A 21160-nucleotide genomic window follows, 5' to 3' on the forward strand; every position below is an offset into this window, starting at 1 on the left:
CAGCTGTTCATTATACCATGGAGCTGTTTTGTTATGATTTTTTGCCTTCCTTTTCAGAGGAGCAACAGCATCAATTGAAGTACGCAGTAAAGCTGCCGTCTTATCAACCAGATTATCCACTTGTGTGGGACTAAGATTAGAGCTACTCTCCTTTGAGTTGGCATATGGCATTGAAGGAAATAATGATGGAATTGTTTCCTTAAATTTAGTGACCGCATTATCAGATAAACATCTGCTGTAATGGAGCGTTTTGGTTGTTGTACAATGGTCAATTATTGTAAATTCAAATGTTATTAAATAATGATCGGACAGAAAAGAGTTTTGTTTAAAAACAATGAGATGCTCAATTTCTATGCCATACATCAAAACAAGATCTAGGGTGTGATTAAAACGGTGGGTTGGCTTATTTACATTCTGAGAGAAACCCACTGAGTCTAGCAGTGAACTAAAAGTAGAGCTGAGGCTGTCGTTCTCATCATCTACATGAATATTAAAATCACCCACTATAATTCAGGTTCAGGTTTTGTTAGATTTATTTAATTCTTTCGCCAGCTCCTGTGGCTGTAATCCCGATGCCGGTGTATTGTGTTGATGCAGCTGACGCGGTCAGTGGGACCTGAGCACACACTTAACGCCATCCGGCGTCAGTCACACCTGTGGTCCTTACCGATGTATTGCTATGGTGCAGCTCGGTGGAATCCCTGCTGGGTGCCAATTTCCTGTTCGGCTAAACAGCAGGTGAGGAAACTTTCCTCTGGCCATGTTGGCATCTCTCCGCTGACGCCTGGATACTGCTGGTGCGTATTGCTGCGGTGCATGCTCAGTGATAGTCTGGGTCGAGCACAGACTCACTCACACTTGTTCACTCTCCCCTTAACATGTCCAGACGATCTCGGCTCTGAGCCCCATATCACCTCCTTGGCTTAGGCCACACACTCCACAAAGTTAACTTGGGATGAAGCTAACTAAATTCCACATGGTTAGTTGTAAACAAGGAGGTGAGCACCTCCGTGTCGTTCCCAATCCCCGCCCTCTAAACCGGTGTGGCTTCCCACTAGGGACATTTGTAAGTAGGTTGTGGAGTTTCCATGCTTTGAAAGATGATAGGTGTGTTTGGATCACCACTATTATCCAGAGAGAGCCCACAGTCTTGCCTGGACTGTTCTATGAAGCCTGCTTGCCATTAGAGATTCAAAAGGGAAGTGTTCAGGGCTCTCTACACCGGCACAAATGTTTCTCCTGAGACTTGGTATGCAAACAGTTTAATCTACCAGATATTCTGTTCTGACCACAGCCACCTACCCTGGCAGGGTTGTGGACAGCCTGCTTTCAGGGCAAAACAGAGCTATGGCCATGCAGACCCAGTTGGCCAGCACCGGAGCCCATTGTGTCCCTCCACCTTCATCACCTGTATGTCAGGTGCTGGAAGGGTTCTGGAGGTCTGAGTACGGTGATGAGCTTTGCATGGCCCTTCATTACTCTTTCTCCCCCTCCTGTGCATGCAGCCTTTCCAATGACGTCTGCTGAACTTAGGGCTTTGTCTACAGGGGTCCTTCTGAACCACAGTGGTGGTTCTTGGGGGATTTCCTATTCCTCTGCTGATGGAGTGATTCAGTCAACACAGAGCAAAGGGGAGCGCTCTAGGACCTGTGGTCTACTGCCAGCTGGTCTTCACAGATACCTCAACAGTGGGCTGAGGCATGGTCTATTGTCTCTGTGGGGTCAACGGGCTCTGGATTTTCTGTTAGGTGACCCAGTGTGTAATATCTTACAGCGTAGAGCTCTTTGTTCTCTGGCAGTTCCTGCCAAGATTGTAAGGTCACCACATTATTGCGAGGAAAGACAACACAGTGACTGCAGTGCCTATCAATAGGCAGGCTGGCAACCACACAGGGTTCGCCCTCTCTTCTGCTTACTTAGAGTCCCACATGTGCCGAAAACTCTGACCACGGCAGCAGAAGTCATGTCAAGACGACTCCACTCACCGGGAAGTAGTGACTCCATCCTCAGGGGGTTAAGGAGACTTGATGTTGCTTTCGTCTGGGTAAAGGTTCAACCTTTTCAGTTCCAGAGAGTCAGCCCATTGTTGACTCTTCTTTCCCTCATGGAATGATGACTCACCTCTGGTTAGGACGCCGTGGCACAAACATGGCCCTGTAGTCTGCTTTCATGCTCTCCAGCCCCTTCTTCCAAGGATTCAGGCAGGCATGTGTGAGGCTGATTTTGGTGGCTCCTCTTAGCCCCACTTGCAATGGCCATGGCGATTTGCCTCTCTGAAATGAGACACCTCTTGGAAACTTCTACTTTGAAAGAGATCTGCTGTCTCAGGCTGACGAGACCCTGTTTCATCCCTTCTTGGCCGAGCCCAAATTAGCAGACTGACCTCTGTGAGGAACAGGTTCCTGCCCATGGGCTCGTCGAGGCCTGCAGCGAGAACTATGTAACAGGTCGGTCAGTGTCCACAAGAGCTGCCTACCTGTATGGTTAGGGGGATGTTTACCACACGGTATGTACTTCACTACATGGATTCCTACTCAGCAGCCCAGGGACTCCTGCTGTTCATACCGTCTCAGCTGGAGACTGAGAAGTCTGCGAGATGTAGTGGCCACACAGGATCAGATCGCAGTCCCTCCATGGAGTTTGGGCTTAGTCCGTAATGTGCTTTCCTCTCTTTTGACTCTTGTTGCTGATCTGGGTTTTCTTCAAAATTGCATTCCTGTTGGCCACAACCTCTTCCAGGCTAATAGAGACTGCTGCAGGTCAGTCAGGGGTCAGATGTGGTCCTTTGTCCCAACCTGGCCTTTGCTTCTTTCCTTGATCTGAATTCTACCCATCTCAGTCAGTTTAGCTGTAGTCACTTGCCTCTTCTGGAGAAAACCAGAAGAACTAGAACCAGTTTTAGCCATGCCCTGTCCGGACTTTGGCAGAGCACATCCTGTGCACACAGTCTGTCATAGGGACTGACCAGCTCTTCGCCTGCTTTGACCTTAGGTAAATTGGGCAGTTCCTTATTGAAGTCTTGGCTGTCTAACTGGGTCTAACTTGTCAATGGATGGTTGGGTCTGGCCTCTGTCCACCTTTGTTGTCTCCCTTGGTCAGCTTAGCAGCTTGCTAGTTTACCTCAGTGGCCACTCTGTCCACAGCTTTGGCTGTTTCATCTTGGCCTTTAACTGTTTTCCTGAGGTCAGTCTTGCATCTTGCGGACTGGCCTCCACAGCCCTTCTGCCTATCAGGTCTGATCTTTGCATTGTCCAGGGCCTCTGCCTGGTTGGTATGTAAGTAATTGTAAATTTGTAAATAGTGTGTTTGTCATACATACGTGGTTTGGGCTGCACCGTCTCCTTAGGGGTGTCTTAAAGAGTTACCTCATACATATGAAATATGTAACTGGGTGAAGAGATAGTCTTGAGATGATACATTGTAACCTTAGTTCTCTAAGTGAAGAGACTATCTCTCCAGCTCTTTTGGCTGCTCAGAGACATGTTTCGATCAAAACTAACAGTGAATTCATGCCAGCACAGGTGCTTTATAGGTAACCTGTGGGGCATGACCGGGCAAGCCGATGTGTCTTAAAGAAGTATCCACGTACCCTGATAAACAGGGGGGTCATTCTTCCATAGGAAATATGTAGCTGGGCAGAGAGATAATCACTTCACTCAGAAAACCAAGGTTACAATGTAAACATACATTTTTGTGTCTGGTTGGTTTATCGTCAATGTTCTGGATGTGACGGATCTCTGGATTTTGGCAGCATAAGGGGGAACCAACACAGAATTAGGCAGATGGTTTTAATGTTATGGCTGATTAGTACATCTAAAGAGTTTAGATACTAAATTCAGCAAATGAGAAACAGCAGACTAAGATGTAAATGGTGAAGGGTAAAAAAGAGGGTAGAGTGTTGACATTTACCCACTTGGGTTTAGGATTTGGGGGAAGAATCAATGTGTGCTATGTGAGTTCAAATGTGAGTTTGTAATCATCTGTTCTTGACAAAGAAAGCAAGTGTGTGCATCTTCTTGAGAATTTTAAGTGCAGTATTTAATGGTGTAAAATTGAGTCATTGAAGCCACTCTGACCACAAATCAAAAGAGATAAAACCAAAAGAAGCCAGCAGAGAAGCAGACTGAGGCCAGTTGCTATTCTTCAGACTCTGTTTGATGCTCCAGTGCTATTATGTTAATAGAAACTGGGGGTGTTAGGTCTCAGAGGAGCTTCCTGACACCAGCAAGAGCCTATTACTACTGTCTGTCTCTTTGACATTCTCTGGTTCTTTCCTTCAGTACCTCTTTCATTTCTTCATACCATCTCTTTCACTCACTGCTTTTATCTGGATATAAACCTTGTGCTTAGCTATATATGCATGTACTCTGATAATCTTTGCCCGACTGGTCTATTCAGCTTCCTGTGGTGAATAATTCTTACCATGTAACTTACATCTAATTAATTATCAGTTTATTTAAGAGTGATTTCAGCCATCTGGCTCAGTCTTTTTTATGTGGGGAAAAAAAAAAAACTGTCACTGGCACTTTGCCTTGGCTCTATTTGTAGACGCAGGATTGTGAAGGACAGAAGGATGTCATCTTTGTCACATTTATCCAGTTTATCTCCCTTTGCTACCTCATTCATTATCTCATTCTTTCTGTTTCTGTTTCACTGGCTCCCTTGCCCCTCTTTCAGTATTATACCTTTTTCTCTATCTTTTCCCTCTGTCTGCCTCCATTACTATGTCTATCTCCCCTGCTTTGTATTTTTCAGGATCTCATTTTTGTCATACCTATAGCCTACATTTCTTTGTATCCACCTTCCTGCTTTTATTTGGCAGAAACATGTTTGCTCACTGAAGTCTTCATCAAACCGCAGTCAGAGGTGATTTATCATGCCAGAAGTGATCTGTTTATGCGCTCTGTTTGTGTGCGTGTCTGCAGGACGGTGTGTTTGGCACTAAGCTTGAAGTGTAAAATGAAAGGAAATTGAAGTTGATGATGAATCTCCACTCTGAATACCTCAAATTGATGGTGTCATTGTCTAAACTTTGTTCTCCGGTTTCTTCTTTCAAGTGATCTTTTCATTCGCATGTAAATTAAGCGGCCTGAAGACAGTTGCAGTCCAGTGTGTGTACTGTAAAGCGCTGCTACCTTAAAGTATTGGGCTGTAAAATCATACTGAGTGGACAGGGGGTGCAGAAAATCAGGAATCCTGATTCGCGTCACGTCCTGGGTTGCGGCTCCCATGGCAGGCTGTCTGTGTCTAGTGCCTGATTAAACACAGAGAGCTGTGAGATTGGCTCCTAGTACCTCTGTGCAGGGGAGAGAGAGGGTGCAGCACATAGCCATGCAACAAACATATACATACAGTGCAGTGATGCACAAACTGATTTTTCACACTTTACACAGACTTTGACCATTGCACAAGGGTCTAAATAAAGAATCCATTGGAGAGAAATGAAAGGGTCCCGCTCTTGCCTTTCAGAGCCTGTGGAAAACATGTAGTATTTATCAAGAACAAAAAGACTATCCAGAATACTGTGAAAATACTAGAAAATACAGTTGACAACTGATAAACACTGATCACAAGTCAGTAAATGATATGTAAATAAATTTAACTATAACTTACAGCGTAGTCAACTTTCCAAAGTTGGTGGGAAAAGTGTACAACTGTAGCCAACCTTTCTCTTCTTGTCTATTTCAAGCAAACAGCAGTAACAAGAGGTCAACAAGTGATTATCTGCCTAACAACTGAGGCCACTTACTACAAAAGACACAATACTTTACCTTTAATACAGTGTACATGTGTCACAAAGTGTAAAGACCAAAAGTGCAACCAGATCCGCTCCCTATTCCTTGTACCATATAGTTTGCCATGTACTGTATTTACTAATTTGCTGGGATGTCACAATTCTGAGTACACTACATAGTGTGTAAATTTTACATATACACTACTGGTCAAAAGTTTTAGAACATTCCAATTTTTCCATTTTTCTGTTGAAATCTATGCAGTTTAATGTCTCATTGTACTCTGAAATGAAAGCATAGAACAAACAAACAACTGAAGTTAAAAAAGAAATCATGGAATCAATTTATAAACCAAAGTATATTGTAAACGTGTGACTCATCAAAGTAGCTACCTTTGGCAGATATAACAGCTGAACACACTCGTGGCATTCTTTCTACAATGGATATCAAATATTCTTTAGAAAGTTCTTCCCAACTCTGTTGCAGAAGTTCCCACAAACGTCTGACACTTGCTTTGCTTACACTCTTCTGTCCACTTCAACCCATATCACCTTGATGGGAAGTCTGGAGACTGTGGCCACTCCATGTTTTCAAGCTTATCATTTTGTTCTTTTTTCATAAAGGCAGTTCTGGCATAGCTTGGACTTATGTTTGGGGACACTGGTTTGCTGTAGGATAAACCCCAGACCAACTCGGTGCATACCAGAGGGAACTGCATGTTCAGTGGTAGTCAATTTTGGTTCAGGGTGCCTCTCACTCTGTACAAGCCACCAACCCTGGATCCAGCAAAACAGCCCCAGACCATCACACTTCCTACTCCATGTTAGACAGCTGATGTCACACACTGAGGAACCATCCTTTCGCCTACTCAATGGCTTATAAAAAAAATCCTGCATGATGAACCAAAGATTTTAAATTTTGATTCATCAGTTCATAACGCCTTCTTCCAGTCATCAGTAGTTTCATGGCCCAGGCAATCCTCTTTTTCCTATTCTGACATCTTAGCAATCGCTGTTTTGCTGCAACTCAACCTGTCAAACCTGCAGCTCAAAGTCTTCTCTTCACAGTTGAAACTGAGACTTGCTTACAATGACCACTATTAAGCTGTGCTTGAACGTGTTGCCCTGTTAGCCGCCTATCACGCAAGCTGTTGACTCTGAGAAACTTGTCCTCAGATTCTGTTGTGGCTTTGGGTCTGCCAAACCTCTTCCTGTCAGAGTTTCCCCCAGTTTCTGAGTTGATGGTGAAGCAAACTGTACTCACTGACACCTTGACTTTCTTCACAATCTTCCGTAGGAAAGACTTACATTTTTCAGTGTTATGATGGTCTGTCTCTCTTCCATTGTTAATTGCCTTTTCCTCACCATTTTTATAGCAACACACTACTTTCTGTATAGTACAATACTATTCAAACAATGCTCATAAGGGTTTGGTACCCCAGTGTGTTCCAACACTACTTTTATGCAGACAGAGGGGGTTGTAAGTAATCAAGAACATTTAAGACAAAAATATGGACAATTTAGAATCACCAATTAACCTCAACATGTTTTTGGAATGTGTGGGAGGAAGCCGGAGAACCCGGAGAGAATCCATACTGCACAGGGAGAACATGCAAACTCCACACAGAAAGATCCTGGTGACCTTCTTGCTGTGAGGCAACAGTGCTTACCACCAAGCCACCTTGCAGTCCTCTACACAAACAGCTGCAACAAAACTACATTAAAACTTCGCTATCAGTCAGTTAATTGAGTAATGCAAAAAACACTACAAAAAAACCCACAAAAGAATGCAATATTGTAGTTTGAATAATTTTATTTTTATATATGATAGTAAAGTGAATATTTTTGGACAGAAAGTTGCTTTCAGACAAAATGGGATATTTGAGGAAGAAGGCACCTTAGATTCTGGAAAATTTCTCACCATTTTTTCACCCAACCACTCAGCTATCAGGTGCCCATTTATTTATGGCAGTTGTCTAACAACAATCCACACTGGTTGGCTAGATAAGTGTGAGGTTTAATATTATCCACACATGCTAGAAATAGCTCAGCCAAAAGTGTAGAGTAGAAAGTCTGACAGAAAAGAATAGAGATGTGTCATGTGTCCCCCCCCCCCAAAATGTGCCCTTCACTGTCCCAGTTTCTGTCTTTCTTCTTCTCTCCTTCTTGTTTCTGTCTTTCGTTCCCCGTTGCGGGCCAATTAAATGTGAAAGCCTGATACTCTGGGGTCAAGCGTTGGTTTTTGATGAGTCTGTTTGAGAGTTCAGTTAAAAACCAACAACAAACACATACACACCAGGCCCTCACATTACTTGGAGGAATCATCTGCATGACCTTGGGTTGATGCACCAAGTCAAGTCTGTATACATTAGTAAGTGGTTGAGCTGACAGAAGCTTTGTGGGTCATTCTGTCTATCTGATAATGCATCTGCTGCCTTTTTATTGCCCACTTTACAGCTACAGTTCTGTGGTTTTGTACCAAATTATTATTTTTTGCTTTCCCTTCAGGGTTTATCGTCATTATATTTATTTCATCCCACATGTGCTTTACACATGCTTATGTGTGTGTATTTGAATTTTTTTTTTTCACAGATATTGACCTGAGCCCATTTATTCTCTCTCCCCAGGATGACTTCCTCTTCAGTGTGTCCATAGTGAGTGGGTTCACATGTGCTGTGTTGGCTGTGGCCAAGTTCATGCTGGGAAGAGTGCTGACTAGTCGGGCACTTATCACTGATGGTACAGACATACACACGCACACGCATGCATGGCTCTTTAGCCATGTGCAGATTTATTATCTGTGTTTTTTAACAAGGTGTTGCCTGTACACTGTTCCTTGCAGATTTATAGTGACAAGTTGGCAGAATTAACTGTCTCACTTCAACTGTATTTTTAAAGCATTGCCTTAAAAATTAATTTGCTTGCACTGGAGAGAAGCATTTTGCAAAGGGGGAATATCGTGTGATATTGTATAGAGACAAAAACAACAGCCAAAAAGAAACTAGAATATTGCTTAAAAACATGAGCATTTAATTTCATATTATGGTATATTTATATAAGTTGTAGGGTTACAACAAAAGTGTTAAATCACCACCAACACCAGCTTTTTAACATGTACAGACCTGATTGAATTTTTTTTCTTCTTCTTCCTACATTCTTTTACATGCACTTTCAGTATCATGTGATAACATTATATATATTGCATCATAATAACTGATGCAGTAAGTTATCAGAGGCTTTCCAGGGTTTTAGCTGGCCCAGGAGGAGGTGATATATATTGTTAGTAGTTTAACATAATGTGTAACAGTATATTACATTTCCTATACTCATTTAAAGTTTTCACCACCCTAATAGGAAAGCAATTAGAAGCTCTAAATGTCAGAGAAGTGAAGTTAAGTTAAAAGTGAAATATTTTACTCTAAAACAGTGAAAAAAAACAAGTGCCAGACACTGGAGTTATCATAATAGCACTCCAAAAAATGAAAATTGGCAAACTAGAAAGGAACTGAATCCAAAGACAGAGCGCATGTGTGTCAGTGCGTGAAAGTTCCTCACATACCTGGATGAAAAGCAGTAGTAGGCTACGACCTACTGTTCTCACACACACACACACACACACACCTACACACACACACCCACACACACACACACACACACACACACGCACACACAGCTGGACAAACGCACAGCACACACACACACTGTATCTCACAAACACACTGCACACACTATCCCCAGGTCTCAGAACGCACAGGGCATCAATCCAATAAACCTGAGGTTGCTGTTCTTTGAGCTTAGATTTATTTCCCACAAGACTACGCACTTACTGCAGGCAAGACAATAACCCACTGTGCTAGCTTTCACACTAGGAGAAATGTAATTATTAAAAGAAAAAGAAAAAGAAAAAAAACATTCACTGTACAGGGTAACTCAAACAGTACATGTAGCAGTAATGTAGTCTGGAGACTGTTTGAGCCTTTGAGGGTTTCAAAATGACAAAATGATTCAAAAATCTGTCTCATCTGCCACCCACATTAGTTATACACTTAAAGGAATATTCATATATATTTGCATATACACTTATTTGCTTACTACATATGGGCTACAGATGGGGCAACCCAGTGGCTGAGTGGTAAGGGGACACAAAACATGGACCCTTAGTCTCAAATTCCCAGTTTAGCTCCTGGTCAGCTAATTTTTGCTGCACACCATTCCCCATCTATCTCAGGTGTATGCTAATAAATGCAAAAACTGACTAAATAATTACTGTAAAAGAGTTTATAAGAGGATGAATACCATTGCTGCCATGTCTGTACAGCGGCTGCTTAGCTTAGCTTCTCAGAAAGACTGCAGGGGTAAATAGCTAACCTGGTTTGCTGCAACAGCATTCATCTAACAGCACCTCTAAAGCTGAATGTAGAACTCCACTGTGGCACAGGCCTAAAATACAACAAAAGTTTACACTTCGCTGTTTGTACAGATTTAGCAAATGAGTTGTGCTGCTAGTAGGTGGATTTTGACAGATTATTGTGACAGAGTATGGCCATCCTATCTGTTTTTGTTATTTCAATATGTATATATATTTCCAAAACTAAGGAGACCACAGCTGTAGCTATATATTTACAGGCATGAAAGTGGCATCAACCCTTTCATCAAATTCTCAGCAACAAAATGAAAAATAATATTCATCAGAATGCCAAACTATTCCATACAATAGACACTGTGCTCAGATAAAAATGTTACTGTCTAAGTCTATACACTATTTTTCAGACTACCATCTAGTTAATGGGTTACTATCAGTCTCACATTTCCCATTAGCTTAGGTAACCTAAACTAATTAATTACAGATTTAGAAAAGATCAATATCATGGTTACAATAAGTCAGCATCATCATTGTATTGACCTGTATTGGTGTTGTACTGGTGTTTTCCAGGGTTTAACTCTATGGTTGGAGCCATCATGGGATTCTCAATTCTGATCAGCGCTGAAGTCTTCAAGCACCACCCAGATGTCTGGTTTCTGGACGGCACCATCGGGGTTCTAATTGGACTCATCATTTTGGCATATGGGGTCAAGTAAGAGCTACACCAACAGCAGACTCTGATATGAAATATTCCACCTTTTCTAGTCGGCAGTATCTACAGTTGTCCTCAAATGTATTCGTACCCTCCCATTAAAGAAGGAAAAAAAAAAAACAGCTGTCACTTTAAGTTGAAACTGACAAAAGTAATAAAAAATAAAAATGTAATGAAAATCATGACATTGCGTTTGAATTATGGTTCAACAGAAATATTTTTTAAAACAAACAAACAAACAAAAAAGGAAACAGCATGATGGGACCTCTAAACTAGCAATTTGTTGAACAACCTTTTGAATCAATCACTGCAATCATGAGTTTTCTGTAACTCTCAATCAGACTTCTGCATCTGCACATTTTGATTTTGGCCGACTGCTCATCAGCAAAGTGCTCTAATTTGTCAGGGACATTTTTTTGTTTTGTTTTGTTTTTTTGAAATAATTATTTTCAACCACAATTCAAAATCAATGTCTTATTTCACTAAATTGTAATTGAGCAAATTTTCATTTATTATTACTTTTTTCAGTTTCTAGTTATTTGAGTGATTATTGTGAATTTTGTCTTTTCTTTAATGGAAGGGTATGAATAAATTTGAGGATGACTGTAGATTCTACCAACGTTAGATTCACATGCTGTTTTGTATCAGCTTGGGTGATAAGTGCCTAAACAGGCTGAGTCCAATTTCTACACCTTTACCTATTGTCCTATAATCCCTTGTTTCTGTCCCTGCAGGCTCCTGAAGGACATGGTGCCTCGTATCAGACAGACGAGGAACTACGAACGCTTTGAATGAGAGATGTGTGTGTTGACCAGACAAGCAGGTTTAGACACACACACTAACACACACCCACACACCTGGGTGCCTCCTGCCCTCTTCTCTCTGTCTTTCATGCACCCATATTTCACCTGCACATTCACCGGGACGGTCATTCCCATGCATACATGTATGTGAATATACTGCATATACATATATATACGCGTATGTTGTATATACTGTACATAGTACATTCTTAGATTCGTACATGCGATATGTAACATTCATACATGCGATATGTAACATCTGAGAGACTCTGAGAGAAAAGGACACGACTGAAGACCGCCTGGAAAGAAAGCAGTTCGGTTAAAGATTTTTTTTTTTTTTAATTTTCTTTCATTCTTTCTTTCTTTCTTTCTTTCTTTCTTTCTTTCTTTCTTTCTTTCTTATTTTTTTTTTTTAACGTTTTCTTCATTAAGGCACCAGTTTAGAAAATTATACACTCCCCTCCCCCAAGAAAAAAAAAAAAGGATAAAGGAGAGATGCAAAACAGAGGAAATGCTCGAGAAGTGCTTCAGATTTGTTCCAACTGGACCGACTTTAACTGCTGCTAAGATGACACCGTTTACGCCATTGCAGATTTTAAATCAAAACATTAAAAAAATGGTGTAGCTTTTACTGATGTTAGCCAAAAAAATAAAAATGTGATTGTTTTTATGATGCCATTTACACAAGAAATTAGCTATTTAACAGCTTTTTTTTTTTCAATGCCTCAACATCTATTCAGTGTCGCCAACTAATTTATTCACTTATTTATTTTTTGTTTCTAGTTGTTATCGAGCACAAAGGAGTTCCTATAAAAACCTCACCAGCCTCCGAGCATCAGTGCAGCCTCTGCACCCCCTAGTTTATGTGTGAGTTACAGGGAGAGAGAGGAAGTAGAAAGCAGAGCAACTTAGCCGGAGAGCGTATAAGCAGTGCTGAGTCAGCAAACACTGTTTCCTTTGAAAAGCACCAGCAAACTCAGTGCGGCTAGCCTTGATCTGTAAACTCTACATCTGAAGTTAACCAGAGATAGTGAGGACAGGAGACACTAAGGAGAAACAGTTGCCATGTAACAAACTGCACAAATCTGACATAATTTGGCCTGTTCGTGTCACATTGCTGCCGCACTGTATATGATGTTTCCAAGCACAAATTTGCAAACTTTCCCTCTTACTCTAGTGTTTGTTGCGTACACTTAGTCACATATTCCATTTTAACACATCAAAAAACCAAGTAAGAAGTGATTTCACTTGGGTTTGACTTGGTTTAATGGCTACATATTGTGCATTCTTTTGATTTGTTTGCGACAGCCTCACTAAAATCTATTCAGTAACTTTTGTTGTTTACATGAAACTTACATTTGCAAAGTAAAATGTTTTCCAGGCAATAGCTGAAAACAACTTGAGAATAGTAATAACATTTTTTATAAAGGCAAGATTCCTTTCCTATACCACATGCAATATATATATATATATATATAGTTCTTTTCTTAAAGAATGTTGTACTGAGCTGGGATATTTATTAGCTTTATTATTTTATTCCATAATTGCTCCTTTTTCCCCTCATTTTGACTGAAAACTTGATACTGGAAGGATAAATCTAAGCACAATGATAAAGCAGTCTGTAGGAACATCATTTACAGAAACAGTGTTTTTTCTCTGCTGACCTGCTTGTTAACCATTTGTTCTGCATGTTCCCATCGTCATCTTGCATCATTACTTGCAATGAACAGAATGTAAATACAAAGCACACAGTCTGTAAATATGTTTATTACACTGTTTGAGTGCATAAGTAAGTCACAAATAGTCATTGTGCTCTATGGCTGACATGGGAGTAGACTGATCGATGTTGTGTATACTTAAAAAATGTTGACTCTGTATTGTGCATATTCTGTAAATGTTGTTTTACATATTACTGTAGATTAATTGGTGAAATCAAATGAAAAGTCTTACTGTAAGTTTCTGCACTGTAAGTGAACATCTCTGAATGGATGTAATCTGACATTGCTGTCCAAAGCTTAACTTTGTCTTCTATCACTTATTAGAAAGAAATGGAAAAGGACTTGATTTGAAAGAAAATTTTAAAAAAATTAGGTTACAACTGACCACAGCTACAAACAACCTTCTGGCATGAATCAGTGTTATTTTACTGAACTTTAGACAATGTGGATGTCATAAATTCAGACTTCAGATCACCTGTAAGCAAACTAACGCTTTGAAAGTCATTAATTTAGAGGAAAATTCTCATTGTGATCATTTAGGAGAATACTTTGTATAACAGATGCAAAAATAATTAACAATTAGATTTATAAAACAAAATATACTGAATCTAAATGATGCATAGATGCTATTTAATACAGATTTTTATGTACCTATGACAACAAATTTTCAGTTTCTCAAGTGAGTTATACTGAACTGTGGCCTGTTTTGGTCCAGTGAACGTGGATCCATAATGCAACTGAGCCCCCTTGTGGTTGTCTCATGACAATAATGTTAATTAGTATTCAGTTGTCTGGTTCCAAAAAAAGGGAGAGTCTAAATTTATCCCCGGTAGCAGACAGTTACAAAGCTTTGGGCAGCGACTGTGAAGAGGCCTACATTCCCTCTGCACTGTAATTATTAACTTTGAGTCGACACAGCGGACAAGGTGCGACTTTCTTGGCATTATTTTTAGTTCCATTGTGTGAAGAAAATGCATTTGGAGGTGTGGATCAGCTCACACCACTTCAACTCACCAACAGCACACTGATTTGTAACTTTCCCCCCTCTTTAATGCATAGAAGACAATCTTTACAATGACTTCTACTAGCGAAGCACAGTGTTTACATGCTGAGACCATTGCATGAGGCACAGAACAAACTCATTGGAACTCAGTCTTAGTTATGGTAGGCTTTTTTGCTGTAGCTCTGTTGTTCATATAGTAAGCTACTGTGTCAGATAAAATAGAGGTGATTTTGATCTTTGCAACAAAATCCTTTCTACCTCTCCTCTTCTCACTTTGTTTTGTTTTCATGCCACTTCTCTCATGTATATTCATGCTAATAAAAATTTAGGGCAGGTGCTGCTTTTTGTAGCCCTGCCTCCCTTATACTGCTTAGTAATGCATTAGTGCCAAAAAGAAATGCCAAAACAAAGGTAAAATGTGACTGTAATCCAATGATCGCCACAGTTACATTTGCATTTAGTCCATTTCAGACATGATTTTTTTTCCCTCTCTCTTTTTGCTTTTCTCTCAACACGGTTCAAGATTTGTGAAACAGAGCCGTGGATGATGCATTTTTCTGTTATTTCACCAATATAAAACCTCTCTTTAATTGGCAAGTGGAACATTATCTGAAACTGTTTCATTATTTCACTGAAACAGCTCAGAAACATGTTCAATACTGTAGCATAATGAACTGTGCCAAATCATTGAGATCATTTGTCAGCTCTTCTGAAATGCGTGTATCATTCTGGTGTGCTGTAATGATAAATGGACTCCCCATTAACACCCCAGAAAAAGCATCAAAACATTCAATCTACCATGTTTCACAAATTATAGCAATACTAATCATTTCACTGTTGCTATAGGCTTTGCATGGGCTTGTAAAAACCCTTACAGTTTCAATAGTAACAAATACATTGCAACCACACACACACACACACACGCACACACACACTGACACACACATGCAAACAAAACACAATGATGGAAATACTGTATGTAACTAAATAAACAATAAATCTGAAAATGTAACAGAATTATTATTTGTCTGTACAGTAATGACATCAGTTGTATTACAGATGATGTAAACGCCATTTATTTATGTAAAAGAACATTAATGAGATATCTCTTTGTCAAAAAGAATAGTTTTATTGATTAATAAAGTTTTATCCTGCTAAATCAACATTGATGTGAAGACATGTCTTTCTTTTTTTGGAACTCAATCAACAAAAATATTAGCAACGAATTGGAAAAGAAATGGGGCTATAAAAATGTAAGATGTAGAATTAACTTGCTTAAAATTACAGAAAGCACCAAATCCGTCTCAGCACCAATCCCAATTGTGCAAGCTGCAAGTCAGGGTGTCAATTTAGGTATGGGTAAACATAAACGGGTTAACAAAGAAAACCCCCCCAAAAAATTCCCGACCAACACCTATAAAAACAAATAGACCTCAGGCGTAGAAAATGCATGAGTGAACAACATAATGTTAAATTTTTTTAAAAAAAGAAGCACTACTACTATTGCATTGACATCTCCTAATATTGAATTTGCTGTTTTTTCATTATCTTATCAAGCTTGCTTCCACCAATTAACCTCAACATGTTTCTGGACTGTGTGGGAGGATTATTCCAAAAACATGTTGAGGTTAATTGATTATTCTAAATTGTCCGTAGGTGTGAATGTGAGTGTGCTTGTTTGTCTGTCTCTAAGTGTAGCCCTGCGATAGACTGGCGACCTGTCCAGGGTGTCCCCTGCCTTCACCCTAAGTCGGCTGGGATAGTCTCCAGCCCCCCTGCGACCCTCGTGAGGATTAAGCGGTGTATAGATAATGGATGGATGGATGGCAAGACCGCAGTTGCCAGAGTCATCACACTGAGCTTCAAAACTGCTGTTCAGGAAACCTGTAAGTGACGTCACAGAGGGTTCGTCTATCTAGTCAACGTTTGGGAGCAGAGCCTTACAGACTGATGCCAATAGGTTGGCAGATAAAGTGTTTAAGGAAGCGTGAATTCATGCCTAAAGGTCATGCATTTAGTCGTCACAGCTGAACTGGGTAAAGTCTCTTCAAGTCAGCTTTTCCTGCCCCCCACTCTACACAAACAGTGACAAAATGGAATAGAAATGTAGAGATGCATTCTTCACTATACTTTCATGTCCTACAGTAAAGAGTTCTGAAACCTCACCCAAAGTCCAAGAACAATCAATGTGTGATCTCTTAGTCTACATATTCAGTTAAAACCCACATCCACCCCCAACCTGGGAAAAGGGCAAAATCAAACGTGGAGACCTCCTGCTGCTAAGCCACATGGAAATGGTTAAGTTGACATGAGGTCCTGCTGTACTTTGATCCCAGGCATAACTTTTTTGGTAATACGCAGTCAATATACTGTACAGTACACAGGTTTCTGTTGTCTGTCCAGCAGTTAGATACATGCCTTGCATAAGGCTATCTGGTCCTTAATGTAGTCCCTACAGGGACAGATGCGAATCAGAGACTCGTCCGATCTCACACAGCTGAAGAGAAGAGGGTCAGACTGGAACAGGCAGTGTTTAGTACTGTTTGTGTAGACTGGATACACCAAATGACCATCAGAAAACTCTGATGTCTGACAATCTACACTGTAACTGTAGAGAGAAACAAAAAAGACAAAAGAGATAATCAGCAAATACTGCATATGGTCATAAAGTAATTTCTACATGACAGCCATCTCTGAAGCCTAGCTCTTGTCCAAATGATGGATGACTGGATAGACAAATTAGGTATTGGTAGTTTTGACTGGGACTACTGCTGGGCTTCTGACTGTTTCTACCTGCTTTCAAAATGTTTTTTTTTGTTTTTTTTGTTTTAAATATTATCTTTCTCTTAAAGCCTTTTTATTTTTTTTCCAATTGAGCTATGTTGAACACTGACAGAAACCATTAAAATCGGCTAAGCAGAAAAGCTTACTTTTAATTTTTTTATTATACAGTTAGCTTTTTTCAAAAGGTCACTTGGTGTTTTTTTTAAAAAGCAAACTGCAGAAGGCATTAAAAAGGCTTCCTGTTTATTTTTGATGTTTTACAGATGTTTCAAATTTCCCTCTTTGGGTTATTCTATCAGTTTTGCTAAGCTGCCTCTAATTTTATCTGTAATACAGGATCAAAAGAAAATAAGCAATAATTTGCTGTACTTTAAATGAAGACTGGTCAATGAGGTAATTTAACTAAAGATGAGATATCTTGCTTTGAGAATGTCTGTACAAAACAAACAGAGCTCTAAAGATATTATGCTATGACTCATTGGAGTTGAATCAAGTCTAGTCAGAGTTAAATGCCCAACTTTATTGGTTTTACAGGTGATAATACCATCTTTCCATAATTTACAACACAAGCAGCCACGAAAGTTCAAAACTGTGTGACCAGATTTATGTGTGTACACATAAAAATGTGTATACTGACTTTGCAAGATTCTTGACCCTGTTAAGTTTTGGGAAAAATGCAGGTTCACAGATCAGTCCCACCTTCCGGCATGCCTTCTTACAAGAAGTACCTGCCTCTGCCTTTACTACCTGGAGTGCACTCAGTGGAGGCCAGCTACTTGTACTGGAGCAAAAGTCCTAAAGCAAAAATGAGAACAAGATAAACAAATAGGAAAATAGTCTTCAAACAGTCCCTCCTCCGAACCTCCCAATCCACACTTCTCCAACCTGTTTTTCAACCAGTGCGCTGACCCTCTGGAGCATCCCTTCACAGCTAAACTCATAAGGAAGGTAGGGCTCAATCTGTAATGGGCAAAAGTGCAAAAAGTAAAACTATAATACCAGATGACTGGAGTGACAACTGTAAGTTGCAGGACAATAATGTGAGGATTAATAAAATAGCATACTGTAAAGTGAAGCAAGACATCATGTTTTCAAGGTACTTACAGTTTCATTGAGTATAGCAGTGAGCACTCTTTCCACATCTGTTTTGTTATTTATATCTACCATCCATACATAGGGCTCTCCTATGGCCTCAGCATAAGGATGTTGAGATGTCACCTGGTCAAAAATATCAACTGTAAGAACAAATATTCTGGATAGTAAGCTCATTTACTCATATCTTGGCATAATTATTTGAGCAAAGACAGTTAAATTTACAGTAGAATGAATGATTTTTGAACAGGTATGTTAGGAAACACTCGTTCCATCAATCCACCCTTTAGCTAAACCTAGTTTATCCAGTAGAGAGCTACAGCTGACATTGAGGGAGAGGTGCAGTACACCCTGGACAGGTCTCAAGGTCATCACAGGGCTAACACAAAGAGACAACTATGCATGCTTGCAATCACACCTATGACCAGTTCAGAATCTCCAATAGACCGACTATGCGTCTCTTTGGACTGTGGGACGAGCACAGTGACGATGCTCACCAGTGCACCACTGTACTACCCCAGAAACACTATTTGTTTTATTTACCCTCATGTTGTGTTAATTTCGTGTTAAACAGTTTTTTGTTCCCAGTCAAAAATGTTCGATCCATTAAGACTCGTCATAAAAACTGTAATACTGCATACAACAACACTCTTTGTTGTGTTAGATTTTTTTTATTATTATTATTAACTCCAGTTTTGAGCTTCTATTTGTTATGTATGGCCTCTATGTATCTGATCTTACATATCTTGAATTCGAGTTTTAAAAAAAATGATTTCTGGATTATTTTGACAATAAGAATTATTCAGATGAAGCATAGTATATTGTTTATCACAGACTACTTTGGGTCAAAGTTACCAAGGACATTTGTTTTGACAACATTTAAAATTTTTATAGTCACACAAAGTACCACCTGTTGTGTCACCCTTTGTGTTCCCAGTCATAAGTGACCAAGAAGATTATATTTGTGTACAAAGGAAATGATCCCCAGAACTTGACAATTTAACAAGATCAATAACTTAATACATTAAAGAACAACTAACAAGAACAATAACAGTAAAGTGTTCATCAGGGGCTGCACGGTGGCTCAGTGGTAAGCACAGCTAGAAGATCCCCGATTCACTTCCCGGTTAGGACGCCTGGGATCTTTCTGCGTGGAGTTTGCATGTTCTCCCTGTCCAGCGTGCCCAACAAACACCCAACGTAATTTAGATCAGTGATTCTCAACTGATGGGTTGCGACCCAAAAGTGGGTCACGGACAGCTCGTCAAAAACAAATAATATATAATGTGCGTCTCAGGTTGAATTTGTTTTTTGTTTTGTTTTTTGAAGAAAAACCTTTATTTTGACACGCATGGTGACCATAGTTTGCTTGACGTTCATTTTAAGTTTGTGTTGATGTTGGGATGCAGGATGGCAAAGCGCAAATATGACCAGGAGTATTGAAAATGTAGATTTTCGTACTAGGGTTGGACCCGAGTAGCCGAATAGCCAACTATTCGTTCGTTGTGCTGAAATCGGGATATCAATTTTGATCTCCGAATAGTCCCCCCGCTGCCGCCAGTACAGCACTGTGACCGTCAGCCGGACCATATGCTCAGCACCCGCACCCCTCCATCTGAACAATAAGCTTCCCACCCCACTGCTGCAACCGGGGAAACGGTGCTGCCAGCACTAACGTAAACACCTTAACTGGTCTTAGTAGCCAAAAGCTGCCTGTGTGTCTCGCCACTTCCAGCCCGTCGGAGCCTGCGCGCACTCAGAAGTCCGCTGGCTGTTGAGGTGCAAGGTGTTGTCACGATTTTACAAAGTTACAACCATTGACTGGATATGTGACCCCTTCAGTATCAACATGGAAAACATCACAAAGTGCATCAGCTGGTGGAGCTGTCATGTGATCAGACGCTGAAAAACTGATTTGGGGAGGTAAGCCTTTCCCACTTCTGGTCAGCAATGTGATGGCTGAGTATCCATCCCTCGCCATTCTTGCAGTTAAAACAATTTTACCATTCAGAACAACCTATTTGTGGGAAAGTGGCTTCTCTACCTTGGTCCAGCTCAAGTCAAAGCAGGTTGGACACTGAGCATGATCTGTCAACTGTCACCCCAGACTTTGAAACCCTAATTAAGAGTAGAGAACGTGACCAACTGTCTCATTAACTTCAACAAATGACCTGATTAGGCCAAAACTTTATTTTCGAGTAGTTTTGATATTTACTTCATTCACTTTTGTACATGCAATTGTCATGGTCCTCCTTAGTTTCTTATTAATTTGCTCAAAATGGAGTGAAAACATGTTGTTTTGTGGCCTTATTTATTTTGTGCAGTTTTGTACATGTAGTTGTCATGGTCCAGTTACTATGCATGGTTATATGCTCTGAAATGCATGTTGCACAGGAAACTATATTGAATATTGAATACTGAATTCTAAAAAAAGTGGGTCACAACTTTATGAACCATGGGAAAATGTGGGTCCCAGGGTGATACCAGTTGAGAACCCCTGATTTAGATGTTGTTGTTTTTGGCTAAATCTGGTCGGTCTGTCATAGCCTAGATTTAGCCCTAATATAGTTGCTGAAAATAGGTTGTTTTTTGACCATCCAACATTTACAGGGATTTACATTTGTGAGAAGGTAAAATATTGTACTTTTAAAATGTAATATGGAAATAGTCATTGTAGTTTGTTTATTTACTTATTTTCAACTGATTCACACCAACTGCCAGCCCACCCAGCAAAAACAGGTTGAAAAGACATTGAAAAGACGTCTTTGCCATACGTCAAAATTTGGTTGAGACGTGAGAAAGGTGAAATGCCGCCTTTTTCAGGTAGTTGAAAGGACGTCTCTATTAAGTCGTCTCTTTATGGTCTAAATATGGTTGAAAAGTCCATCCATCCATCCATTCTCTTCCGCTTATCCGGGGTCGGGTCGCGGGGGCAGTAGGCAGAGCAGGTCGTG

General features: G+C 40.2%; 2 protein-coding genes across 2 annotated transcripts in view; one reads left to right on the top strand and one right to left on the bottom strand.

Moving 5' to 3' along the window:
* tmem163a (transmembrane protein 163a) overlaps positions 1-11601 on the top strand; it is a 99362-nt gene extending 87761 nt beyond the window's left edge. The window contains exons 6-8 of the mRNA XM_008280142.1: positions 8359-8470; positions 10665-10806; positions 11541-11601. Of these exons, the coding sequence (XP_008278364.1) occupies positions 8359-8470; positions 10665-10806; positions 11541-11601 (315 nt within the window). The remainder of the gene's footprint in view (positions 1-8358; positions 8471-10664; positions 10807-11540) is intronic.
* A 5135-nt stretch (positions 11602-16736) lies between these two features.
* LOC103356097 (alpha-1,6-mannosylglycoprotein 6-beta-N-acetylglucosaminyltransferase) overlaps positions 16737-21160 on the bottom strand; it is a 26636-nt gene continuing 22212 nt past the window's right edge. Inside the window, exons 9-12 of the mRNA XM_008280146.1 lie at positions 18219-18332; positions 18000-18074; positions 17752-17909; positions 16737-16938 (exon numbers count right to left, since the gene is read on the bottom strand). Of these exons, the coding sequence (XP_008278368.1) occupies positions 16737-16938; positions 17752-17909; positions 18000-18074; positions 18219-18332 (549 nt within the window). The remainder of the gene's footprint in view (positions 16939-17751; positions 17910-17999; positions 18075-18218; positions 18333-21160) is intronic.

Source organism: Stegastes partitus, unplaced genomic scaffold, assembly GCF_000690725.1.
Source record: "Stegastes partitus isolate 25-593 unplaced genomic scaffold, Stegastes_partitus-1.0.2 Scaffold183, whole genome shotgun sequence".
NCBI classification, from domain to species: domain Eukaryota; kingdom Metazoa; phylum Chordata; class Actinopteri; family Pomacentridae; genus Stegastes; species Stegastes partitus.